Genomic DNA, 27,325 nt, shown 5'->3' on the forward strand with positions numbered 1-27,325 from the left:
CCAGACACATCAAGTTGCATCCACCAAGAGGAAACACAATTCATTTAATTGCAAAATATAAATCTGATTACATCAGGTGCTTCACGTATTCAGGAGTCTGTTTGCTTGTTTTATATTAATAAAATCTTAGGTCTGGGCTACAGGATCTTGTGAAGTGGCTCCACCATGCCAGCCTGATTTCAATTTAGACAATGTTGTCTTCAGAGAAGAACGGAGGCATCTGCCACAAGGCTGGATAGTGGGTAAAGGTATGACTATTATATATATAGAATATTACCTATACTGTTGAAGGCTATATGTTTGCCAACATACAAGTGCAGGTCTGTGCAGCTGTAGGTGTGTTGGTGTGTCAGGTTTTGAAAATTCTACTTTATCTGAGATATTACTGTAATTTGGAATTACACACCTCAGCTCTTGGAAGACAAAGTAATGTAATAAAAGAGTTACCCCAACTGTGACAGTATAAATATGATACCATATGTTGTAAATGCTGCCCATGAGATGTGTCAGCATTACTTCATAAGATAAAGTAAGGTAAGTGAAGGCTCTGAATCAAAAAGAAGAAGGCTTCTGCGGCACACAGTTTTATAGAGGATTTAAAAATGTAAATTTCTACTTTTTCATGGTATTGCCCTGTGATTCTTCTGCACACAGAAAAGTCTTAAATTATCATCATTTTGCTTTTTTGTCTTTCCTAATACTGTGATGAGTCAAGTATTACAAGTAATACATTCATGGGTTTACCATTGAAAGTCATTACATAGATTATAAATAATATTCTGTTCTACCTTATAAAATGAAATGAAAAGTGAGGAACCTGTTAGAATATGTGGCCACAAGAATCCTAACTGCAGAATGAGACCAATTATAATAGTTAAAAATAACCTTAACTTTACTAACTCAACTTTTACAGTGACTTTTGATGACTGCACGGGCCGTAAGAGATTTCCGCTTCCAAGTGGACTCAGATGGAAATATAAAACTGAAGAGGGCTGTGACCCTGCATGAGGGACACACAAGCTTTGCCGTCCACACCTGGGACTCTAACGGCAAGAAACTGAGCACCAGAGTCACACTGGAAAATGAGTCGGGAAGCCACTCTCAGCACCTCACTCCTGGTGACACTGCTGGGCAGGTAATAACTGAATAAGTGTCCACTGTGGCAGCTATAATGTAATAGAGCCCCCTGCTGGCAACACGTATCACAGTTCAGAGTTCATTAATATTGTGATTATATTGTATTTTCTGTCATAATTTTAATGTTTCTTGAAATCTTGTTTTTCTGTGACTTGAATATTTGTTCTCTGATAAACAGATTTAGGTTTAGCAACAGATTCCTTCTCTTTCACAGGTTGAATCCTCTTCAGATGTTCCAGTGCTGGTGTTTCCACAGCTCTCGTCTGGGGCCCTGAGCAGGCAAAAGAGAGACTAGGTCATTCCACCCTTCAATATGCCTGAAAACACAAAAGGCCCCTTCCCCCAAAGAGTTGTTCAGGTGACTTATAGTAACTCTTATTTTTGTATGTATTTTGAATTATATAACTGAAACATTAACATAATACAGAATTTTAACTTGCATTAATTTCATTTTGATTGAAAGTATTCACAAATTGATAAAACAGTTATTGTCATTCCAGATCAAATCTACTAATGGTAAGTATGTACAAATTCTATACAGCATTACTGGACCAGGAGCAAGTGAGCCACCAGATTTCACAATCGACAGGAACAGTGGAATTGTATATGTGACCCAGCCTTTGGACAGAGAGGCTCAGGATAAAAATGTTGTAAGTATAATTATTTAGTTATTTTATGTGTATCCCTTTTTATGTGCAAACATTCTAAACAATTAAATTATATTTATAGCTCATGGCTCATGCTGTTGCAGTGAGTTTAGTGGAGATAATGCTGAAGATCCAATGGAAATCATTATTACTGTATTTGATCAGAATGATAACAAACCTGAATTTATAAAGAACATCTTCTTAAGCAGTGTTCCTGAAGGATCACAACCAGGTAGGAGTGGTTTTCAGTGACCTCAAATATTATATTATTCTATATACACCACACAGAAGGAATTTGTGATAGAAGTTTAGTGCCAGAAGTGTTGAACTAAGTGACAGCATTCTCTTGTATTTCACACAAGAGTATTATCTGTACATAAGTGACCTTTAGATCAGGGGTGTCAGACTCCAGTCCTAGGGGGGCTGCAAAAACCAAAAGACACAAATGTTCATAAGGAACAGTGTGCCATCAAGTGCTGCTTAGTAGCTACATCCATCTCTGTATGTTGAAAGTTACAGGTTAAGTTCTGTTTAAAGAGTGAACACTGAGAAGCTTGAGCTGAATTCATCACAAAATATCAAAGCTTGCCACCTTTGTGTTTTGCATATCTTTTTTTCACAATAATGTAATTTGTATTCATGTTTAGTAATTGTTCATTATCTCTTTGTGAGTGTTGTGCTGTATTTCTGTATTTTTTTTACAGTCTCATTGCAGATGATTACAATTTCTTCCTTTTAAATTAAAACCATATTTATTTTGAAGGTGTTCAGTTTATGAAAGTACTGGCAATTGATAAAGATGATCCAGAGACGTACAATGGTGAGGTCGTGTATAGCATCGTCAGCCAGGATCCTAAATTGCCCAACAACAACATGTTTATGATCAACTCTCAGACTGGTGCGATTAGTGTGGCTTCACCTGGACTCAACAGAGAGGTATGTCCTCAGTCTTGCATTCTTACTGTAGTTTATATATACTGGATTTATGTTAATGAAATCTAAAAATGACTTCTGTGTGTTGTCAATACGGATCCCTTTAAATCTATTTGTATTGTACTATAAGCATGCATTCCCTGATTTAGATATTGATGGATGTCCTTTATATTTCAGAAATTCAGAGTATAAACTGATCATCCAGGCTGCTGACACACAAGGACAAGGTCTATCACCACCTGCACTGCTCTCATCACTGTAACAGACAGCACCACAGTTTGTGAAGGACTCTGTAAGTTTGATATTTTGTGGATTTTTGTATTCAGATCTTACAACTTAGATAGTCACACATACTTTGATTTAAATCATGAACTATTCTTCAATAATTTTGATTCTGTAATACTGTCAATTGCCTTGGATATCAATCAACCGTAAAACATATTTTCTTAACAGTACACTGTATCTGTACCTGAAAATAAAGTGGGCTATGAAGTGGTGAAATTACCAGTGACCGATAATGATGAGCCTCATACACCAGCCTGGAATACCAAATACACAATCGTCAAAGGAAATGAAGGAGGCTTCTTCAATGTCAGCACTGGGCCTAACAAGATGGAGGGCATTATTGAAACAATTAAGGTAATTTATCCTGTTACAGTGTTATTTGAAAAACCATAACTGTTTTTTGCAGGGTTTAGCACTATTTATGCCCACCCTTAACAGCACTTAATTCTCCAAAACCTTGGGGAATTAACTATTGTTGTGGAGCACCAGACTCGCAGGGCTCCAAGGACTGCTCCAGCTCCTGCACTAAGGCAGAAAGCCAACAAACCTTGTTTGTTGGATATTGTAGCAATTCTCAAGCCTCACTAAGAGACCTGGGCCTTTTAGCGATGCAGTAAGATCGCTGCATTGTGGCACAGGAGACTGGGGTTCGAGTCCCCATCCTGCCGTGACCCAAAAACCTCCCAAAGTGTTACACTGGTGTCAGAAGTGTGTGCCAAACCTGCAACAGGGAAAGGAGCCACAGAAATGCATACCCCAGAAACGTGAAGCGACCCAACTCCAGTCTGGGGGGAGATATGGGAGTAGCGCGGGGACGCGCTAGCACTGAGGGGGGTAGTGTAGCGATTCTCAAGCCTTGCTAAGAGGTCTGCACATTTAGTGATGTGGTAAGATTGCTGCATTGTGGTGCAGGAGCCCATAGCTTGGGTCCCCATCCTGCCGTGCCCCGAAAACTGTTACAATGCACACAGGGAAATTAGATTGAGACCTGGACTGTAACAAAGCAGTTCACAGATTAAGCTTCAACTATATAGTTGATTTCTAATTATAGATTTTTTTTAAACAAATTGCCACTATCAGGTATTGTAATTATAATTGACAATTAACAGGTGGCAAAAAAGTTGTCTAATCTGGTCATTAGTGTGGGTCTTTGATGAGAATTATTCACAGCATTCATCCAGGTTCAATACAATCCTAGTGTACAATCTTCATTAAGAGACTTTTAATCATTAAAGTTTTCTCATAACCATATTTTCCATTTCTTTCAAGAGGCTTGATTTTGAAGCAACTGACAAGTATACTCTACTGGTCACTGTGGAAAATTAGGTGCCATTTGCAACTCGCTTGCCAACAGCCACTGCTACACTTATTGTACATGTGGTTGATGTCAATGAGAATCCAGTTTTCATTCCATATCAAAAAGCAATTGTTGCACCAGTTAATAGTGAGTTGACATCATATACAGCTATGGATCCAGACACAGCAAGAATGCAGACTGTATGGTAAGAACTTTGCTTTCTTTATTAGCCATTGCTGTGTCCCCTGGCTTAAGTTGACAATAGTAAATGAATAAATCTGTGCTTGAAGAGAATATTAAAGATAACGACAGGTTGCATATGCAACCCCAGTCATCTGAAAAATAAAGCATCGCCCAAAGGAACTTCCTCTTTGCCAGGAGACTGAACTCCTGAGCGACCTTGCAGCCTTTGGGCAATGCTTTCTTTTTCAGATAACCGGGGTTGCATGTGCAACCTATCTTTATCTTTGAGGTCAAGCATTGCTGAAAGGGGGAGGGGTTAATGTATACCCAATCCATCACAAGGTAGAAGGGGGGCAGCAGACTGGTAAGGATGCCTGTGACGAGCCTTACTTGCTAAGGGGGCCTTGACTTCAACCAGCTCTGGATAGAGGCCGTGGGGGCTTCTTGGCACCACATCCGGGCTGCCAAGAGCGAAGATGGCATTCACACTCTGCTGGGGAAAAATACACAGAGGAGTGCCTCAGCGCCTCTGCCCTCACTGACAACAGTTTTTTACAACAAACGAACGATATAAATAGCAGGGAAGCAAGAGACCAGCTTATGCGCTTTCTGCTGAACACACAGTTATCTCCTGCTCAGCCAGCACAGCTAGGAACGGGCCACAACAAGCTCTTCTGTGCTGTAATAAACTAACTATATACAAAGCGGGGGCTACAGGAGACCAGCTCATGCACCCCTCTGCTTAATACAGGAGCAACCATCTCGCGCTCAACTTGCACAGCTAGGAGCGAGGCCACAAGCTCTACTGTATTCAAATGAACTATATACACAGCGGGGTGACATGGTAACGCACACCCGCGACATCATTACATATGTACATACAGCGGGCTAGATAGGGCGTGGCTGAATAGCCACTGCTGAACAACAAACAAACTATATACAGGGCATCCCAGCAAGGCAACAGCACCTGCGTGGCCACTTGAACAGCCCCGGAGTCTCTGTTATAAGGGACAGTATTTTCAAGACCAGGAGCACTCCTGTGGGTGCTTGACTGGAGGACATAGTTCGATGGAAGGGAAAAATGGTTCTTTCCAGTACCTTCCGAGGCTGAACCTACCAGGATGTGCTGTAATAACAGTAGACAGGAAGGTGATACAAGGCCAGGAGCTCATGCCCTGCAGAGGGCATAACAGTTGCAGCTGACTTTTCCTTCCTTCCTCCTCCCTACCCGCCTGTTCACATGGAAGGGAGATATCACCTTCGGGAGGAACGCAGGCCTAGGCCTGAGATTAACCCTGTACCCATCCCCTTCAAAACGTGAAGGGTGTACAACTTGCATACTCATTTGGCAGATGTGATGGGACCTTGGAAAGTGCGTCCATGCAGATTTGGAAGGGGCCTGAGGAGGCCGAAGCCTGTGCTTTCCTTTCAGAAACTGTGAGGCCAAGAAATGGGACCTAGGTGGCTCGCCATCGATCTGGGTGTGGCACGCAGAGATGGCCACCAGGTACACCTTGAGTGTGAATGGGGACCTGCCCTTATCTAACAGCTCTTGCAGGAACTGCAAAATGACCACAATGGGACAGGTAACTGGAACCTAGCACCAGGTCTCTAATGTCTGCCAGCGGTAGGCGTACTGCGACCTCATTGAGGGAGCACTTGCCGACTGAATAGTGGCCACTACCACTTCAGACAGACCACAGACCGCTAAGCAATCCCGCTCTGTGGCCAGACCCTGAACTGGAGCAGGCCTGGGTTTGGGTGCCAGAGAGTGCCTTTAGTCTGAGACAGCAGATCGGCCCTAAGGGGAAGCTGCCACAGCACTCCGGTCAGGAGGGAGGTCAGATCCACAAACCACAATCTGCAGGGCCACCCGGGTGAACCGAGCAGGACTGTCACTCGCCATAGGGTCCAGGTGATGGTGCACTGGTTGAGGATCTTGAAGTGCAATACCTTAAGGTGGTGGTTCGGGTGTCTCAGATCAAAGATGGGGCAGAAACCGCCGTCTTTCTTTCACACCAGGCAGTATGAGGAATAGAATCCCTTGTGCTGCGCCAGAGGGGGCACTTCGCTGTCTTATTCAGAAGCACACCAATTTCGATGCAAAGTGCAACACATTACAATGGGTCCTTCACTCGCATCCACACAGGACCCCAGAGTGGGGGGGATGGGTCTGAAATTGCAGGGAATAGCCAACTATTATAATTTGGAGCACCCAGGAGTCCTTGGTGTGAGATTGCTGATTTGAGAGTTGGGGGGGGGGGTGGTGTCGTTGTGAGTCACAGATTGCTGACAGCCTTCAGGGTCATGGAGTAGGTGCCTTGCCACATCCCTTGGAGCCCCTCCTCGCTTGGGGGTCGCAATGACTCTGGGGTGGCAGAGGGTGCGCGGTGATCCAATGACAGAAATCACCATTGCGGAGGGGGAACCTATTTGCTAATTCAGGGTCCTCTGCCCCTGGATGCATGGATGCCTGGATGCCTGGCTGTGAAGCAGAACTGGGTGCGCAGCAGGGGGGTAGGCCTCTGCCAGCTGCCTGGTCTGTTCCCTCTGTTTATTAAATAATCCCAGTAAATATATAATAATGTAGCGACTTGTCAGAGTGTGTGTATATATATATATATATATATATATATGAAAAAAAATGAGAGCACCAAGGTATTTTACTATTATTTTAGTAAAAATACAAAATACAAATATAAGAGCTCAGTGGAAGACAACTTGAAGGTCCCAGGGCGTAGCGGCAAAGAGGAAGTTTCTGTGTACAGTGGGGGAAAAAAGTATTTGATCCCCTGCTGATTTTGTTCGTTTGCCCACTGACAAAGAAATGATCAGTCTATAATTTTAATGGTAAGTGTATTTTAACAGTGAGAGACAGAATAACAGCAAAAATATCCAGAAAAACACATTTCAAAAAAGTTATAAATTGATTTGCATGTTAATGAGGGAAATAAGTATTTGATCCCCTATCAATCAACAAGATTTCTGGCTCCCAGGTGTCTTTTATACAGGTAACGAGCTGAGATTAGGAGCACTCTCTTAAAGGGAGTGCTCCTAATGTCAGCTCATTACCTGTATAAAAGACACCTGTCCACAGAAGCAATCAATCAATCAGATTCCAAACTCTCCACCATGGCCAAGAACGAAGAGCTGTCCAAGGATGTCAGGGACAAGATTGTAGACCTACACAAGGCTGGAATGGGCTACAAGACCATCGCCAAGCAGCTTGGTGAGAAGGTGACAACAGTTGGTGCGATTATTCGCAAATGGAAGAAACACAAAATAACTGTCAGTCTCCCTCGGTCTGGGGCTCCATGGAAGATCTCACCTCGTGGAGTTTCAATGATCATGAGAACGGTGAGGAATCAGCCCAGAACTACACGGGAGGATCTTGTTAATGATCTCAATGCAGCTGGGACCATAGTCACCAAGAAAACAATTGGTAACACACTACGCCGCGAAATCCTGCAGCACCGCAAGGTCCCCCTGCTCAAGAAAGCACATGTACAGGCCCGTCTGAAGTTTGCCAATGAACATTTGAATGATTCAGAGGAGAATTGGGTGAAAGTGTTGTGGTCAGATGAGACCAAATTCGAGCTCTTTGGCATCAACTCAACTCGCCGTGTTTGGAGGAGGAGGAATGACCCCAAGAACACCATCCCCACCGTCAAACATGGAGGTGGAAACATTATGCTTTGGGGCTGTTTTTCTGCTAAGGGGACAGGACAACTGCACCGCATCAAAGGGACGATGGACGGGGCCATGTACCATCAAATCTTGGGTGAGAACCTCCTTCCCTCAGCCAGGGCATTGAAAATGGGTCGTGGATGGGTATTCCAGCATGACAATGACCCAAAACACACAGCCAAGGCAACAAAGGAGTGGCTCAAGAAGAAGCACATTAAGGTCCTGGAGTGGCCTAGCCAGTCTCCAGACCTTAATCCCATAGACAATCTGTGGAGGGAGCTGAAGGTTCGAGTTGTCAAACGTCAGCCTCGAACCCTTAATGACTTGGAGAGGATCTGCAAAGAGGAGTGGGACAAAATCCCTCCTGAGATGTGTGCAAACCTGGTGGCCAACTACAAGAAACATCTGACCTCTGTGATTGCCAACAAGGGTTTTGCCACCAAGTACTAAGTCGAAGGGGTCAAATACTTATTTCCCTCATTAACATGCAAATCAATTTATAACTTTTTTGAAATGCGTTTTTCTGGATTTTTTTGTTGTTATTCTGTCTCTCACTGTTAAAATACACCTACCATTAAAATTATAGACTGATCATTTCTTTGTCAGTGGGCAAACGTACAAAATCAGCAGGGGATCAAATACTTTTTCCCGCCACTGTACGTGTTACCTTATATACAGGCAGGAAACACGAAGGGACTGCTTGAGTGACACACACAGGGGCCTGTAGGCAGCTTTGATTGGAAAGTGTTTTGAAACCATTGAAACAGATTTAACCCCTCCCCTTTTGGGATATGCTTTTGACCTGAGAGAAAACCCAGTGTGTCACCGAATATTTCGATGTATTAATATTATTGTACATTTCGCAACTACATATTTTATACAGTTGTAGTTTTTATGGTCAGTTTCTGATGAAAGTGTTAAATGATCACCTGCCAGGATTATGTCAGCTCTTCTGAAACCTGCTGCTTTATTAGCTTTGGCACTTTTCAACATTTATACATCAAAACCCTTTTCTTTATTGAGTTGTGTTAATGGCACAAGGAGTGCTGAGGTAATCTAATAACTGCCCTCTATCACCTTATTAGAGTATTGGTGTCCTTCTAATCGAAAGAAAATGAATAACTAATTAATGTATTGTTATCAGATCTGTGGTTTAATAGAGAAACCTAGATAGATAGATTAACTACCTTAATTACAGCTTTAGAGGCTGGTAGGGACAGCAGAGATAACCATTGAAAATTACCAAGCCTATGTATTTTGTCTCTTGGTTCGTCACCAACAAGTGTCTCCTACCGGCTTCCTGGGCACCTGCAGGCTTGCAGTCCCGCTGGGAGGGACGCGCCTCTCCTTCAATCAGCACTGAACCTCATATGCGGGCTTTGTAGCCTGCATGGTGAAAAGAGATGGGTGGCACACAGACAGCTAGGATTGGTGGAGCCTGGTCGTGCTTCCTCACCCTCCCCACGTGAGGTGGTGTGAGTCGTAGCCGATGAGCCGAGTTGCATTAGCATAATTGGTGTTTGCAAGAATTGGGGGGGAAGTCAATTACAAAAAATGAATGGTGATTCCAAATTTAAAAATAAATAAGTTAAAAGTTGTAAAGGCTTATATGTCATAAAAGTTGTGTCTCTTGTTGTTCTATTAGGTATCAAGTAGGGAGTGACCCTGCAGGGTGGCTGAATGTTAGTAAAGACACTGGGCTCATCAGAGTGAAGAGCCCCATGGACCGAGAGTCTCCATTTGTCAGAGACGGCAATTATGAAGCTCTCATTCTAGCCATCGGCAATGGTGAAGCTGTCTTTCATAAAGCACAGTACACACTTTGTTTCATCCCTTTGGATGCCTTCCAGGTCCTGTGAACTTATACAATTGTTTTGGGCCCACAGATGCTTGTCCAGTAACTGGCACAGGAACCCTGATAATTCACCTGGAAGATGTCAATGACAATGCTCCAACAATTGACCAGAGAGAAATAACTTTCTGTAGTGAAGACCCTCAGCCTGTTCAGCTGTCATTCACTGACAGAGATGGTCCTGGAAATGCAGGGCCCTTCCGTGTAGAGGTTAGAGGCTGTAGCAGGAATGACTGGACTGTTGAGACAAGTAAATATATGTTTTTTTCCCTTTACTGCATGATTCTCTGACAATGTTGTGTTTTTGCATTGTAGTATTCAGCACGCAATGTCCAAATGAACATTGAAGCTTATAAATTCCAATTCCTGAACAGTGGTAGTAGTGATACTTAACATGTTCTTAATGAACACTTACATGTGTTTTTATCATCTCTCTCCTTCAGCACCTGGAGTTCACCTGACCCTTAAGAGCAAGCTGGAACAGGATGAGTACCCCATTGTTCTAAGAGTCTATGACACGGGAGACAAGTTCCAGGACTCGGTTGTTCTTGGGAAAGTGTGTGACTGCAAAGGGAGGGATGTAACTTGCCAGACTTGAGTGGCAGTGAGGCTTAGGATGTGGAGGTCTGGGATCAGTTGTATTATTTTGTTCTTGCACTTGATGTAGAACACTTCTGCTTAATTCTTAATTATAAGGCTAAGATAAAAAGTTGACACTGAAGTGAACTGAGATCATTAAAATGCATTCTATCTGTAAGGACTGTTGCAACGGCATCAGTCACCGTTTCTCATGTTTTTCTTTTTCCACTGTGCTCTGTATAACAGGCACTATAAATGTAAAAAGCACTGATTGCAGACAGCTGATCAGAGACACTGTCTGAATAGGCTTGCTTTCTTGAGTAGGTACAGCAAACATTACAAATGGATACAACCTGGAATCAGAGTTATCAAAAGATGTTCCCTATAAAGAGACTGGAAATATGTAACCCAAGGCTCAGACTCACTCCGCTGAATCCAGAGGCTGCGTCCCCTGCTCTTCTGCTGCTACACCCTAATAAAGAATCCTTGATTGACAAAACCAGAGTCGCCCCATTTATTCCTTACTCTCTGAAAACCTAGTCTTGCTGTTATATTTGTCAATGGTAGGGAAACTGAGCTCAGATGGAACAACTGACAGGCCTTCCTAAGATATTATTTGTCAAATGTTTTAACTGGATTCAATCAGGCATTATTTAAAAATCATTAATGTATATGATGTACTTTTGTGTTTTAATTGAGTAAATATTCACTGTACCAAAACATGAACCTACACTGTTAAAATGGTCTGGCTGTGTGTTCATAACATGTTACATACTGTATGATTTGAGGCAGAAAGTGATATGAATATGTTTTGTAGTGGGATGAAAGTTAAAAAATCAAGAGTTTTGCATGACACACCTGAGGCTGAAATAATTGTATAGACAAGTTTAATCACAATGTTTTTTACTACAAAGCCAAACTTGCCCAGTCAAGATATTTCTATATTTCAAAGTTTTTTGTTTTTCTCATCGAACCACAAAAGTATGTGGAGTTTGAGTTCTGAATCTCTGTTACTGTCTGTTAATGTTATGTCTGTGTTTTAGTTTACTGGAAACAGCGTGATGGTACAAGACTGTGGAATGTTTTTGTAGTGAGGCAAATTAAAAAGCAAATTGGGAAAGGCGTACATTTCCTGTTCAAAGCTACATTTCAATAAACGGTTTCCCTGAAGAACACAATCTCAATACAATTGATATTTTGTACTTCAAGTGGTAATCTGGATTTTAAATTACATTTTGTTGGCCAATGGAGAATTTCTGGAGTTTACAGTTAGGAGTAATCTTTCTATTGCTCCAGGTAAGTCTGTCTTTAGGCACTGCAATTCTTACCTTTACTTTTCTGAATAGTAACCAAGATGCACTGAAGTTGCATCCAGTTGCATAATAATACTTGGCAAATGTATATTTAATCTAAACATCTTGCGGCTTCATGTATTCAGGAATATATTTGCTTCTTTCATATTGATAAAATCTTAGGTCTGGGCTTCTGGATCTTGTGAAGCGGCTCCACCATGCCAGCCTGGTTTCAATTTGGACCATTCTGTCTTCAGAGTAGACCGGAGGCATCTGCCACAAGGCTGGATAGTGGGCAAAGGTATGAATGTTGAGGGTTTATATATAAATGTATTATTATCTACAGTGTTCAAGGCTATATGTTTGCCAACACGTGTGTCGGGTTTGAGAATTCGACTTTATCTGAGATATTACTGCAAATCAGTGGGAAAATTAGGAAATACACCTATCAGCTCTCGGAAGACAAGGCAATGTAATTGACGAATGTTCCCTAAATGTTTCCTTACAATGCATAATGTCCACAAGATAAGGATATTGTATAGTGCAAATGCCTTTTGTCTTTTAGCTGATTTTGTTTTATCTACTTTTATTCTTTCCTAGTATTTTGATAATTCCAGTATTACATGTAATACATTCATCAAACGTCATTACATAGATGATCAATAATATTCTGTTCTACCTTATAAAATGAAATGAAAAGTGAGGAACCTGTTAGAATATGTGGCCACAAGAATCCTAATTGCAGAATGAGACCAATTATAATAGTTAAAAATAACCTTAACTTTACTAACTCAACTTTTACAGTGACTTTTGATGACTGCACGGGCCGTAAGAGATTCCTCTTCATCTCTGAGGATTCCCGTTTCCAAGTGGACTTAGATGGAAATATAAAACTGAAGAGGGCTGTGACCCTGCATGAGGGACACACAAGCTTTGCCGTCCACGCCTGGGACTCTAACGGCAAGAAACTGAGCACCAGAGTCACACTGGAAAATGAGTCGGGAAGCCACTCTCAGCACCTCACTCCTGGTGACACTGCTGGGCAGGTAATAACTGAATAAGTGTCCACTGTGGCAGCTATAATGTAATAGAGCCCCCTGCTGGCAACAGTATGATTAAATATTCTGTTTCCTCTTCTGCCGTTAAAGGTGAAGTTGTTTTCCTGCTTGTTTTCCTGCTCTTGATGTACCATTTCTTGGTGACAACAGGTGTTTTTGCTTTCCTCTGTATATACCATTCCAATTTGTAAAGTAACATGTCAATTTACATTTTTATTCAAGCAACACAATTCCTTCTCTTTCACAGGTTGAATCCTCTTCAGATGTTCCAGTGCTGGTGTTTCCACAGCTCTCGCCTGGGGCCCTGAGCAGGCAAAAGAGAGACTGGGTCATTCCACCCTTCAATATTCCTGAAAATGCAAAAGGCCCCTTCCCCCAAAGAGTTGTTCAGGTGACTTATAGTAACTCTTATTTTTCCTGTATTTTGAATTATAAAACTGAAACATTAATATATTACAGAATTTTAACTTGCATTAATTTAATTTTGTTTGAACATATTCACAAATTGAAAAAAAATCTTATAATTCCAGATCAAATCTAGTAATGCCAAGGAAGTACAAATTCTATACAGCATTACTGGACCAGGAGCAAGTGAGCCACCCGAAGGAGTTTTCACAATCGACAGGAACAGTGGAATTGTATATGTGACCCAGCCTTTGAACAGAGAGGCTCAGGATCAATATGTTGTAAGTATAATTCTTCAGTCCTTTTATGTTTATCAGATTTTCTATATGCAATCCCTGTAAACTATAATATATATTTTTTCTCTAGCTCATGGCTCATGCTGTTGCAGTGGGTGGAGGAAAAGCTGAGGATCCAATGGAACTCATTATTACTGTATCTGATCAGAATGATAACAAACCTGAATTTATAAAGGACACCTTCTTGGGCAATGCTGCTGAAGGATCACAACCAGGTAGGATTAGTTTTCAGTGACCGCAAATATTGTATTCTATATACCACACAGAAGGAATCTAGTGACAGATTAGTGCTAAAAGTGTTGACCTAAGTGACAGCATTTTCTATGTAACAGTATTTCACATCGATATTTTGCTGATATAAGTTACTATTGTTCAGAGTAAATGAATTAACCACAAACAATTAAATCATTAGTTTTTCTACACCTAGCTGTACAGCTTTCTTACAAAAAAAATGAATGGAAGAGAGCCATTTGAATTGTTTAATGAAAGCAGAACAGGTAGAATAGGGCTGTAAAACAGGTCATTGATCTCTCAACTGGAACAAAATCCAAAAGACACACAAGTTCATAAGGAACAGTGCACCATCCAGGGCTGCTTGGTAGCTACGTCCTCGTCCTTCTGTTCTGTTTAAAGATTGAAAACTGAATAGCTTGAGCTGAATTCATCGCAAAGTGTCAAAGCTTTGAGTTTATGCTTGTTGCCAATGTGTTTATCATATATTTTTTTATTCACAGGAATGTAATTTGTATTAATGTTTAATAATTGTTCATTATCTCTTTGAGCTGTATTTCTGTAAATTTGTTTACAGTCTCATTGCAGATGATTACAATTTCTTCCTTTTAAATTACAACCATATTTATTTTGAAGGTTTTCAGTTTATGAAAGTAGTGGCAATTGATAAAGATGATCCAGAGACGTACAATGGTGAGGTCGTGTATAGCATTGTCAGCCAGGATCCTAAATTGCCCAATGACAACATGTTTATGATCAACTCTCAGACTGGTGCGATTAGTGTGGCTTCACCTGGACTCAACAGAGAGGTATGTCCTCAGTCTTGCATTCTTACTGTTCTATAAATTTGTTAATATGATTACATCTGTTAGTGACAGGAACTGTTCTGTGAAAAATAGACCCCTGTTCTACAGTGATCATGCCAGTGTAATTTTTCTCTACTTAAACATGCATTCCCCAATATTGACGGATATTTTTTATATTTCAGAAATACCCAGAGTATAAACTGATCATCCAGGCTGCTGACACACAAGGACAAGGTCTATCCACCACCTGCACTGCTCTCATCACTGTAACAGACAGCAATGACAATGCACCACAGTTTGTGAAGGACTCTGTAAGTTTGATAGTTTTGCCCTGTAATTGGAAAACGTGTATTCAATGCCGTCAGTTGCCTTGGATATCAATCAACCTTAACATATTTTCTTAACAGTACACTGTATCTGTACCTGAAAATAAAGTGGGCTATGAAGTGGTGACATTACCAGTGACTGATAATAATGAGCCTCACACACCAGCCTGGAATACCAAATACACAATCGTCAAAGGAAATGAAGGAGGCTTCTTCAATGTCAGCACTGGACCTAACAAGATGGAGGGCATTATTGAAACAATTAAGGTAATTTATCCTGTTACATTGATATTTGAAAAACAATAACTGTTTTTTGCAGGGTTTAGCACTATTTATGCCCACCCTTAACAGCACTTCATCCTCTAAAAACCTTTGGGAATTAATTATTGTTGTGGAGCACCAGACTTGCAGGGCTCCAAGGACTGCTCCAGCTCCTGCACTAAGGCAGAAAGCCAACAAACCTTGTTTGTTGGAGCTGGAGTGTGACACACTTTTGGCTTTGTACTTGGAGTTGGAGTTGAAATCTGTGGTTAAGATATTAATGCACACAGGAAAATTAGATTCATGCCAGGACTGTAACAAAACAGTTCACTGACTAAGCTTCAACTATACAGTTGATTTTCTAATAGTGGCAATTTGTTTAAAAAATATTCTACAATCAGGTATTGTAATTATAATTTACAATTAACAGCTGGCGAAAAATGTCTAGTCTGGTCCTTAGTGTGGGTCTTTGAGAATTATTCACAGCATTCATCCAGGTTCAATACAATCCTAGTGTACAACCTTCAGTAAGACATGATGTATAAAGGAGAATTTTTATCATTAAACTTTTCTCATAACCATATTTTCCTTATCTTTCAAGGGGCTTGATTTTGAAGCAACTGACAAGTATACTCTACTGGTCACTGTGGAAAATGAGGTGCCATTTGCAACTCGCTTGCCAACAGCCACTGCTACAGTTATTGTACATGTGGTTGATGTCAATGAGAATCCAGTTTTGATTCTATATCAAAACACAATTGTCGCACCAGAGAACTTACCTGTTAATAGTGAATTGACATCATATACAGCTATGGATCCAGACACGGCAAGAATGCAGACTGTATGGTAAGAACTTTGCATTCTATATTAGCAATTGCTGTGTCCCCTGGCTTAGGAACTTCCTCCTTGCCAGGATAGTGAACTCCTGAGTGACCTTGCAGCCTTTGGGCAATGCTTTCTTTTTCAGATAACCGGGGTTGCATACACAAACTGTCTTTATCTTTGAGGTCAAGCATTGCTGAAAGGGGGAGGGGTTACTGTATACCCAATCCATCGCAAGGTAGAAGGGGGACAGCAAACTGGTAAGGATGCCTGTGATGAGCCTTACTTGCTAAGGGGGCCTTGACTTCAACCAGCTCTGGATAGAGGCCGTGGCGGCCCTTGGGGCCACATGCGGGCTGCCAAGAGCGAAGATGGCATTCACACTCTGCTGGGGAAAAACACACAGGAGGAGGGCCTCGGCGCCTCTGCCCTCACTGACAACAGTTTGTTACAGCAAACATTCCTTTTTTTCTCTATAGATATTCCAAAAACTCTCCAGCACTTGAGGGTTCTTAAAACTCACCTCAAACATGTCCCTAGGTCCAGGCAGTTTCACCACGCATTTCAGCTCAGAAGGGGCGAAGCCCAGGCCCCTCTGCAGCACGGACCTGCTAAACTCCAGCCGGGTGAGGGCCGTGGTCTCGGCTCCAGCCTCTCGGCTGAAGCGCACCGCATTGTGGCGCCTCACACCAGCGGTTCGCTGGGCCATGCTGCACTTTCCTACCTGGGAAAGGGTTCAGAGGCTCTCAATCTGGAGGTCGGTGCAAGCCCACCTGGCTGGGGAGCAGCTTCCACCTCCGGGGCTCTTGCAGGGAGCGGGCCTTGCGGGGAGAAGTCCGGGCCCTGGCTGCAAGAGGCCTCCCTCAGGGCTGTTCGCCGTTCGGCCTGGTCGGTCCCTGGGATCCGAGGCCTCTCCTGGATCCTGGCTGGTGACGTCAGCGGGGAGCAGTCCTGGTCAGGCCGGGCTTCTGGATGGGACCCACTCCGTGAGGAGTCCGCCGATTCCTCTGGCTAGGTGCCCTGTCGCTCCCGGTCCATCCCAATCTCTGCTTGCCTCGGCCTCCGGACCGCTCCAAGGACCCAGGACTCTGCAGCTCTGTCAACTGGAACCTCCCTGTCTCGTCTCGTCTGGCCTGGTGGAACAGCTCCCTGCAAACAGAAGAAAATAGACTGTCAAAAACAGTTCGAAGCCCCCTGCTGGACAAAGGTTTCTCTCACAATTGGAGGGAAACCCGAGTCCAAGTTACAGCAAACAATCTATATACACAATGGGGAAGGAAGAGACCAGCTTATGTGCCCTCCACTGAACACACAAGTAGTAATCTCCTGCTCAACCAGCACAGCTAGGAGCGGGCCACAACAAGCTCTTCTGTGCTGTAATAAATACTGTTTTATTGGTGTAAGTATTTTACATTTCAAAATAAAAACAATCATTACAAATTTTAATACTTATGATTACTTTGTGATTTAACAAAAACAAAATACTAAACTTCAAATAAACAAGTGCTTAAACAAAACAAACGTGATTAAAGCAAACTGCTACCAACATAAAAGTCAAATACATTGAAAATAACTGAAAATGCACTGGACAAAATAAAGAAACAATTAAAAAGGAAAAAATAAAAAACAAACCAAAACGGTCCAATGCATTTAAAATTAAATCCAAAATGGACAATGTATTTGACAACAGAATAAAACAAAACTAAACCAAAAAAGCCCAAACAATTAGTGTTTTAAAAACAACTAAATCTTTAAAAACAGTTAAAATTCATTTTTAAAAGTCATTTTAAAAGCAATCATTCATAAAATAGTTAAAAGATCTAGGACTCGGGCTCCAGCAGGGGGAACTGACCTTCCCCGGAGGTGGGTCCCATCATGGGATCCTGAGCTCCCCCAGATCTTGTATGTGCCAATTCTTATAGGCTTCCTCCTTGCCCCTCTGATGGACCTCCAGAATGACATAGTCCCTCACAAGTGCCATGCCCCTCCGCGCGATGACGATCGGGTCCAGCTCCTGCTTATTGAATAGACAGATGTTCCGTCCCTCCCACAGGGCCTGCTTCACTGCGCAGACGACACGCCACCAGCACCTCAGGGTGGAAGATGTTAATCCCCTGGCAGGACCATATAAGATCTGCTGGGCGGTCGCCCGCGCAGGAACGGCAAACCTGTGGAGGAACGGAGAAAACAGGAGCCAGACCCTGTAGGCGGAGGGGCAATCTCTAAAGATGTGAGCCTCCGTCTCCTTCCCCAGGCAACGCTTATAGGGGCAGATGTCATAAGGGGCTAGGCCCCTTCTGTGCATGAACACTCGGGTGGGGAGACACCGACTCACAGCCATCCAGGAGACATCTTTCTGCGTATTTGTGAGGCAAACGTGCGTAGCGTTAGCCCAGATAAACCGGCAGGTTTCGGGAGGGAAATCTTCTATCCGGTTGGTCTCCTGGGTAGATCTCATCTGGCTACAGATGGTCTTATAATCCCAGGAGGCCAGCACGACTTTATGGAGGCCTACTTTGAGCGCAAAGGCTCGGAGCGCCCTGTAGAACAGAGGGGGATCCCACGAGTGCAGCCTGGTGTTGTCCATGGCGCAGAGGCCGAATGGTCTCAGGCTGCTGGCAAAGTAGAAGCGGTTCATAAAACTCACTTTCTTGCCAGCAGCCTGGATGTTCTTGACCACATAAGCCAGCCCCTGCGCCTTTATCAGCCGCACAACGTCCGGGACCCCCCTGCCTCCATCCAGGGTACCCTTCACCATTTGCACTCTCTTCAGCCTCTCCATTTTGCTCCCCCAGACAAACCAAAATATAATCCTGGTCACTAGTTTTGTGACGACCTTGTCTGGGGGGAAGATCATTCCTACGTAGAGGAGTATCGGGAAGAGGATGGCCTTTACGACCAGCACCTTACCGGCCATCGTCAAGGTCCTTGTGCTCCAGCCGTGGATCTTTCTTTGGACTTTAGATAAAGCCTCCTCCCAGCTCCGGGTGCCCATGTTGGTCCCGTCGATCGTGATCCCCAGAACCTTGATGGACGGCTTCACAGGGAACACGGTTGGCGGGCCCCGGCCGACAGGCCATGCTCTGGAGAGGTAGACCTCGCTCTTGGCCCTATTGACAGCGGCCCCCGTCGCCCTGCAGAAGCCGTCCAGCAGTTCCTCAACCCTGGCCACGGACGGCGCGTCCATGCAGACCACGGCCACGTCGTCCATATAGGCCAGGGCTTTCAGTTGCTCTCCGCCGGAACCCGGGAGATGGAAACTTGTCACCCGGACGTCCCGGCGGATCGCCTGCATGAACGGCTCCAGACAGAGGACGTACAGCAGGGCCGACAGGGGACAACCCTGTCGGACCCCCGACCTGACCGGAAATGGTTCGGTCAGGTGACGGTTCACAAGGACCCTGCTGCTTAGGCCGCTGTAGATGATCTTAACCCACTTCCTCAGGCCAAGAGCGAGACCCATCCTCTCCATAACGAGCTGCAGGTATTCGTGGCCCACTCTGTCGAAGGCTTTCTCCTGGTCCAAGCTGATTAGGACCAGGGGAAGCCCTCTCTCGTTCGAGTAGGCCACGACATCCCTGAGCAGCATGGCGTTGTCGGCCGCCGATCTCCCCCGGGCACCGCAGACCTGGTCGGGACCCACGACTTGAGGGAGTGGCCGCTGCAGACGGAGAGTCAGTGCTTTGGCCAGTATCTTGTAGTCGGTGCACAGGAGGCTGACCGGCCGCCAGTTCCTCAGATCCTTTGGATCTCCCTTCTTATGAAGAAGAGAGAGGATACTCCTCTTCATAGAAGGGGCCAGTCTACCCTCTCTGTACATCGACCCCAAGACCTGAGCCAGATCTTCCTTAAGCACCTCCCAAAAGATCTTATAGAATTCAGCAGGGATCCCATCGGGACCCGGTGTCCTTCCAGAGTTAAGACTCTTTATCACCTGGGAGAGTTCAGTGGTGGTGATCTCTGGATCCTCCTCCGCCTCCTCGTCCCCCTCGTTGCGGGACTCCAACAGGGACAGAAAGTGATGGATCAGATTTTGATCCACCACCTTCTGATCGTACAACTCCCTGTAGAAGTCCCGCACCACTGTCTCAACAGCCTCTCTGCCCTCCACCTCCTGCCCCGAGGAGTCGATCATGGAGGACATTGCAAGCCGCCTCTCCTTCGTTTTCTTGAAGAAGAAGCGGCTGCACTTCTCGTCGTCCTCCATGATGCGGACCCTGGAAAGGACCATGATCTTTTCTTGCTCCTCCCGATAGAGGGCGGAGAGACTCAGTTTGATCCGGGCCACCTCTTCAGCTAGGTCGAAGCCTCTGAGCTGTAAAAGACTCAGGCGCTGGAGGCGGGCATTTAGATGGGAATATCTCGCCCGTCTCTCGCGAGCTTTCCGTTTCCCCAGCTGAATGAAGTAGCCCTTGGTCCTTTTCTTCACCATCTCCCACCACTCTATGGGAGAATCAAAAAGGTCCTTCAGGGTCCTCCACTCCTCAAGGCGTCTGCTAAAGGTCTTAATAACACGAGGGTCATCGAGCAGAGAGGTGTTGAGCTTCCAGACCCCAGGCCCCGACTCCCGTGTGCTCGGAATGAGCACCTCTGTTGTCAGGAGCCTGTGGTCTGAAAAGAAGACCGCCTCCGAAGACATGGCGGTCCTCTCCAGTGGCTTACTGAGGAGGACGAGATCTATCCTGGAGAAGGAGGAGCCAGAAGAACTCACCCAGGTGAACAAGGGGACCAGGTCCCGACCTGCGTCACAGAGTTCAATGTCCTCCACGAACGCAGCCAGGTCCCTGCTGGATCTATCGTTGCGGGGCTTACTCCGGTCTACATCCCTCAGAGCACAGTTGAAATCACCTGAAATGATAACCGGTAAGGTGCCGATCAGGAGCGGGCGTAGCTGAGGGAGAAAGAGGACTGGCTGGTGGGGGCATAGACATTGACCAGCCTCAATACAGCCCCCTTGTATTTAAGGTCGAGGCTGGCCAACCTGCCCGCCTCTATCACCCTAAATTTTTTTACTTCTATGAATTGGTTTTTCAGGAGTACGGCAATCCCGTCCGCTTGGGACACATTGGACCCCGACCAGAAGGAATCACCTAGGGTCCAAGTGTCCTGAAGATCTTTATATTCTTTTTGGAACGGGATGCCGCACTCCTGTAAACAGATGATGTCTGCTCTCATTCCAGAGAATGGAACAATCATGTAAAGAAACCCTCCTCTTCCCCACTTCTCTCTTCTCCCTCACCTAGCTTAGCGCTCGCACCCATCATTTCAACCATTTGCCTCACCGCTTGATCCTCTAGGAAGACTATGTGGGGGGCTCGGCTCCCGCCACCCGGTAAGGCTGGCGAAACTCCACTGGGCTCAGGGCCTGCGGTGCTGGAGGTTCTCCCTGGTTCCCTTGTAGCCGAGGCCCGACGAGCAGATGGCAGGGCAGAGGCCTTGTGTGCGACTGAGGAGAGGACTGGATAGACCCCGCTAGTCGTTCTTTTAACTAAGGGTGGGGGAGGGGGTGGTTTCTCCCATCCCGGCTGTCTGTTGCCGCAGGCCTCCTCCCTCAGCGCCAGTGACTCTGCCATTGCGGCCCTGAGGTCTTCTTGGCAGAAGACACTGGCGCTGACTCTCCTCTCCTGAGGACCTGCGGCTCTCCCACTACTGCCGGGAGGGCATACCTGTCCCCTCCCCTGAGAGAGTCTCGGTCGTGGGGCTGGAGGGATGTTACTATTTTGGGGCCTGTCCTCCACTAGGCTGCCCACTGGGGGGAGTGGAGAAGGCCCACAACTCTCCGCTCCGGACTCGGAGTGGGGCGTGTAAAAATGAGAGGGGGAGGTCTCTGCAGCGGGGGGGGGAGCTGGCGGGGGGGGGAGAGCCAGCAGAATTGAACCTCTTTGCTCTTCGCACCCCCCCCACCCATGCTCCTCTTCTCCATCCTTCTCCTCTTCCCCGCCACAACTGTTCACTCCCCCTCTGCCTCCACTTCCGACCCAGAGTCGGAGAGGGAGCCTATGAGACTCCTGAGGACTGTTTCCTCTCTACCCCTGTCTAGGGGAATCTGTGTTAAAGGAGCCTCCACTTGGTTTTCTGTCTCTCCACAACCCCAGAGGGCCCACGCCCTATTTGCATAGGAGGAGGGGCAATTCCTAAAAAGGTGCCCTCCCCCACCGCACAGGTTGCAGGCCCTCTCCTGCTTGCAGGCCCTGGTCAGATGTTCTCCGCCGCAGACCTTGCACTTAATAACAGTGCAGGCTGCGGCTAAATGACTCAGGGCCCCGCAGTTCCTACACAATTTGGGCATGCCATGGTAAAAGACAAGCCCCCTATTTGCACCTAAAACTACGGTGCTCGGCAGGTGGCATACTCCGCCGATGGTGGCCACTTCCACCTGCAGGCACACCTGCCATCGTCGAGCACCGGTCCAAACCCCATCCTCGTCATTGACTCTCTTGCTTTCTGACAGGATCTCACAGTGTCTCCTCAGCCATACCTCTACATCGTACTCTGCCACTGCTTCGTTATAAAACTGAATCGTAACGATTTTAATTTCTCTATCAGTCAGGGCGTCGACCACAAAGTCACTCAGGGGCATACATTATTTTTTCTCTCTATAGATATTCCAAAAACACTCCAGCACTTGTGGGTTCTTAAAACTCACCTCAAACACGTCCCTAGGTCCAGGCAGTTTCACCACGCAGTTCAGTTTAGAAGGGGCGAAGCCCAGGCCCCTCTGCAGCACGGACCTGCTGAACTCCAGCCGGGTGAGGGCCGCGGTCTCGGCTCCAGCCTCACGGCTGAAGGCGCACCGCATTGTGGCGCCTCACACCGGCGGTTCGCTGGGCCATGCTGCACTTTCCTACCTGGGAATGGGTCCAGAGGCTCTCAATCTGGAGGTCGGGGCAAGCCCACCTGGCTGGGGAGCAGCTTCCACCTCCGGGACTCTTGCAGGGAGCGGGCCTTGCGGGGAGAAGTCCGGGCCCTGGCTGCAGGAGGCCTCCCTCAGGGACATTCGCCGATCGGCCTGGTCGGTCCCTGGAATCCGAGGCCTCTCCTGGATCCTGGCTGGTGACGTCAGCGGGGAGCAGTCCTGGTCAGGCCGGGCTCTGGGTAGATGGTCGGCCGGGCTTCTGGATGGGACCCACTCCGTGAGGAGTCCGCCGACTCCTCTGGCTAGGTCCCCTGTCGCTCCCGGTCCGTCCCAATCTCTGCTTGCCTCGGCCTCCGGACCGCTCCAAGGACCCAGGACTCTGCAGCTCTGTCAACCGGCACCTCCCCGTCTCGTCTGGTCTGGCCTGATGGATCAGCTCCCTGCAAGGAAAAGAAAAAGACAGTTCAATGCCCCCTGCTGGACAAAGGTTTCTCTCACAATTGGAGGGAAACCCGAGTCCAAGAAAAATACACAGAGGGGGAGTGCCTCAGCGCCTCTGCCCTCACTGACAACAGTTTTTTACAACAAACGAACTATATAAATAGCAGGGAAGCAAGAGACCAGCTTATGCGCTTTCCGCTGAACACACAGTTATCTCCTGCTCAGCCAGCACAGCTAGGAACGGGCCACAACAAGCTCTTCTGTGCTGTAATAAACTAACTATATACAAAGCGGGGGCCACGGGAGACCAGCTCATGCACCCCTCTGCTTAATACAGGAGCAACCATCTCTCGCTCAACTTGCACAGCTAGGAGCGAGGCCACAAGCTCTACTGTATTCAAATGAACTATATACACAGCGGGGTGACATGGTAACGCACACCCGCGACATCATTACATATGTACATACAGCGGGCTAGATAGGGCGCGGCTGAATAGCCACTGCTGAACAACAAACAAACTATATACAGGGCATCCCAGCAAGGCAACAGCACCTGCTTGGCCACTTGAACAGCCCCGGAGTCTCTGTTATAAGGGACAGTATTTTCAAGACCAGGAGCACTCCTGTGGGTGCTTGACTGGAGGACATAGTTCGATGTAAAGGAAAAATGGTTCTTTCCAGTACCTTCCGAGGCTGAACCTACCAGGATGTGCTGTAATAACAGTAGACAGGAAGGTGACACAAGGCCAGGAGCTCATGCCCTGCAGAGGGCATAACAGTTGCAGCTGACTTTTCCTTCCTTCCTCCTCCCTACCCGCCTGTTCACATGGAAGGGAGATATCACCTTCGGGAGGAACGCAGGCCTAGGCCTGAGATTAACCCTGTACCCATCCCCTTCAAAACATGAAGGGTGTACAACTTGCATACTCATTTGGCAGATGTGATGGGACCTTGGAAAGTGCGTCCATGCAGGTTTGGAAGGGGCCTGAGGAGGCCGAAGCCTGTGCTTTCCTTTCAGAACCTGTGAGTCCAAGAAATGGGACCTAGGTGGCTCGCCATCGATCTGGGTGTGGCACGCAGAGATGGCCACCAGGTACACCTTGAGTGTGAACAGGGACCTGCCCCAACCGCTCTTGCAGGAACTGGTATTTTGCTCTGATACCTTTTTATAACACCTGTTATTAATGTATCTATTTATTTGTAACACCTAGTTACTATAGTAATATACATATATTTTTTTCTTCTATTTCTTGTTTATAAACCAACTCCTCTGATCGGATGGCCTGCCATTCCAATCCTATTCATACTTCCTTAAGAGATAATCCACCACCGATTCGTCCTTCCCAGTTTGACATCGTGTCCCAGTCTTTGCCGTATTCCTGTCCCTCATAATACTCTGGTCGAAAGTAAAATGACAGCTGCTACTATTCTATCACCCGACTGCAAAATATGCTATCCACCTCAGACCCGTGCTACACAAAGTACACAATAAAGACAGCTGTAATTACCCTAACACCCAATTCGCCAACCTCTATTACCCAATTAACACTTTGTTGATATAATACACATATTACATCAATACGCTAAGAATTGTAGTCGTACTGCAAGGAAAACAAGAAAACTCACATTCCAGTGGCATATGCCGGTCAGTATAACACGCAATTATTATACCTCCAGATTACAGACTTGGGCACTTGCAATCACACTGCAGTCTCTGTAACCCAACTCCAGTGCCCAAACCGCACACTGCAATGGATACAATGACCGCAACATGACCTCACCAATTCCCGCAGGATTTTGTCGCCCAGGGCAAAAAGCCTTTTGACAGAAAATCTCTCTAGACTTATTCCACTCTTGATAGATTCATGATAATCGGACGGTGCCCCTGGAGACTATTGATACCCGTGCAGAACACTAATTTAGAGGGTCTTATTGAAAATCCTAAACTGCTCAGCAAGACCCATATATGCCTAAACCAAGGGGGGGTTGTACGATGTATCAAGCACAAAATGCTGGTGAAAACTGGTTCATATCTAACCCTGTTCTTCTAGGTATCAGGGTTGAACTGTAGCACAGTGAGACAGTGAGACAGTGACCTTGCTCACACAGACACACAGGGAAAGAAATTCAGTTCTTCTGCTCGTCACTAACGAGTTTCTCCTACCGGCTTCCTGGGCGCCTGCAGGCTTGCAGTCCCGCTGGGAGGGACGCGCCTCTCCTTCAATCAGCACTGAACCTCATATGCGGGCTTTGTAGCCTGCATGGTGAAAAGAGATGGGTGGCACACAGACAGCTAGGATTGGTGGAGCCTGGTCGTGCTTCCTCACCCTCCCCACGTGAGGTGGTGTGAGTCGTAGCCGATGAGCCGAGTTGCATTAGCATAATTGGTGTTTGCAAGAATTGGGGGGGAAGTCAATTACAAAAAATGAATGGTGATTCCAAATTTAAAAATAAATAAATTAAAAGTTGTAAAGGCTTATATGTCATAAAAGTTGTGTCTCTTGTTGTTCTATTAGGTATCAAGTAGGGAGTGACCCTGCAGGGTGGCTGAATGTTAGTAAAGACACTGGGCTCATCAGAGTGAAGAGCCCCATGGACCGAGAGTCTCCATTTGTCAGAGACGGCAATTATGAAGCTCTCATTCTAGCCATCGGCAATGGTGAAGCTGTCTTTCATAAAGCACAGTACACACTTTGTTTCATCCCTTTGGATGCCTTCCAGGTCCTGTGAACTTATACAATTGTTTTGGGCCCACAGATGCTTGTCCAGTAACTGGCACAGGAACCCTGATAATTCACCTGGAAGATGTCAATGACAATGCTCCAACAATTGACCAGAGAGAAATAACTTTCTGTAGTGAAGACCCTCAGCCTGTTCAGCTGTCATTCACTGACAGAGATGGTCCTGGAAATGCAGGGCCCTTCCGTGTAGAGGTTAGAGGCTGTAGCAGGAATGACTGGACTGTTGAGACAAGTAAATATATGTTTTTTTCCCTTTACTGCATGATTCTCTGACAATGTTGTGTTTTTGCATTGTAGTATTCAGCACGCAATGTCCAAATGAACATTGAAGCTTATAAATTCCAATTCCTGAACAGTGGTAGTAGTGATACTTAACATGTTCTTAATGAACACTTACATGTGTTTTTATCATCTCTCTCCTTCAGCACCTGGAGTTCACCTGACCCTTAAGAGCAAGCTGGAACAGGATGAGTACCCCATTGTTCTAAGAGTCTATGACACGGGAGACAAGTTCCAGGACTCGGTTGTTCTTGGGAAAGTGTGTGACTGCAAAGGGAGGGATGTAACTTGCCAGACTTGAGTGGCAGTGAGGCTTAGGATGTGGAGGTCTGGGATCAGTTGTATTATTTTGTTCTTGCACTTGATGTAGAACACTTCTGCTTAATTCTTAATTATAAGGCTAAGATAAAAAGTTGACACTGAAGTGAACTGAGATCATTAAAATGCATTCTATCTGTAAGGACTGTTGCAACGGCATCAGTCACCGTTTCTCATGTTTTTCTTTTTCCACTGTGCTCTGTATAACAGGCACTATAAATGTAAAAAGCACTGATTGCAGACAGCTGATCAGAGACACTGTCTGAATAGGCTTTCTTTCTTGAGTAGGTACAGCAAACATTACAAATGGATACAACCTGGAATCAGAGTTATCAAAAGATGTTCCCTATAAAGAGACTGGAAATATGTAACCCAAGGCTCAGACTCACTCCGCTGAATCCAGAGGCTGCGTCCCCTGCTCTTCTGCTGCTACACCCTAATAAAGAATCCTTGATTGACAAAACCAGAGTCGCCCCATTTATTCCTTACTCTCTGAAAACCTAGTCTTGCTGTTATATTTGTCAATGGTAGGGAAACTGAGCTCAGATGGAACAACTGACAGGCCTTCCTAAGATATTATTTGTCAAATGTTT

The 27,325-nt window shown here is 45.6% G+C and overlaps 2 protein-coding genes and 1 long non-coding RNA gene across 3 annotated transcripts; all 3 read left to right on the plus strand.

Annotated features, from left to right (window-relative positions):
- The first annotated feature begins 1,643 nt into the window (after positions 1-1,643).
- On the plus strand, positions 1,644-3,353 carry LOC136758987 (uncharacterized). The gene is made up of 4 exons (XR_010820003.1): positions 1,644-2,016; positions 2,548-2,720; positions 2,895-3,009; positions 3,171-3,353. It is a non-coding gene; the product is annotated as an uncharacterized LOC136758987 (long non-coding RNA).
- A 1,061-nt stretch (positions 3,354-4,414) lies between these two features.
- Positions 4,415-11,099, plus strand: LOC136758985 (B-cadherin). Its single transcript, XM_066713765.1, has 5 exons — positions 4,415-4,504; positions 9,815-9,957; positions 10,056-10,271; positions 10,465-10,645; positions 10,925-11,099. The coding sequence occupies exons 1-4, from the start codon at positions 4,470-4,472 to the stop codon at positions 10,617-10,619; spliced, it is 549 nt and encodes a 182-aa protein (XP_066569862.1). The 5' UTR covers positions 4,415-4,469; the 3' UTR covers positions 10,620-10,645; positions 10,925-11,099.
- Positions 11,100-11,627: 528 nt separating this feature from the next.
- On the plus strand, positions 11,628-27,195 carry LOC136758972 (cadherin-1-like). The gene is made up of 14 exons (XM_066713748.1): positions 11,628-11,896; positions 12,076-12,193; positions 12,697-12,938; positions 13,198-13,341; positions 13,481-13,636; positions 13,722-13,866; positions 14,519-14,691; positions 14,871-14,999; positions 15,096-15,281; positions 15,877-16,121; positions 25,911-26,053; positions 26,152-26,367; positions 26,561-26,741; positions 27,021-27,195. The coding sequence occupies exons 1-13, from the start codon at positions 11,846-11,848 to the stop codon at positions 26,713-26,715; spliced, it is 2,103 nt and encodes a 700-aa protein (XP_066569845.1). The 5' UTR covers positions 11,628-11,845; the 3' UTR covers positions 26,716-26,741; positions 27,021-27,195.
- Positions 27,196-27,325: the final 130 nt, after the last annotated feature.

Source organism: Amia ocellicauda, chromosome 9 (genome assembly GCF_036373705.1).
Source record: "Amia ocellicauda isolate fAmiCal2 chromosome 9, fAmiCal2.hap1, whole genome shotgun sequence".
NCBI classification, from domain to species: Eukaryota; Metazoa; Chordata; class Actinopteri; order Amiiformes; family Amiidae; genus Amia; species Amia ocellicauda.

Excerpts from the sequence above, each read along its gene's own strand:
- LOC136758985 (XM_066713765.1), top strand. The coding sequence starts at position 4,470 with ATGGATCCAGACACAGCAAGAATGCAGACTGTATG. Across the intron at positions 4,505-9,814 it reads GCAAGAATGCAGACTGTATG|GTATCAAGTAGGGAGTGACC; the intron begins GTAAGAACTTTG and ends TTGTTCTATTAG. Across the intron at positions 9,958-10,055 it reads CATTCTAGCCATCGGCAATG|ATGCTTGTCCAGTAACTGGC; the intron begins GTGAAGCTGTCT and ends TTGGGCCCACAG.
- LOC136758972 (XM_066713748.1), top strand. The coding sequence starts at position 11,846 with ATGGAGAATTTCTGGAGTTTACAGTTAGGAGTAATCTTTCTATTGCTC. Across the intron at positions 12,194-12,696 it reads AGGCTGGATAGTGGGCAAAG|TGACTTTTGATGACTGCACG; the intron begins GTATGAATGTTG and ends CAACTTTTACAG. Across the intron at positions 26,054-26,151 it reads CATTCTAGCCATCGGCAATG|ATGCTTGTCCAGTAACTGGC; the intron begins GTGAAGCTGTCT and ends TTGGGCCCACAG.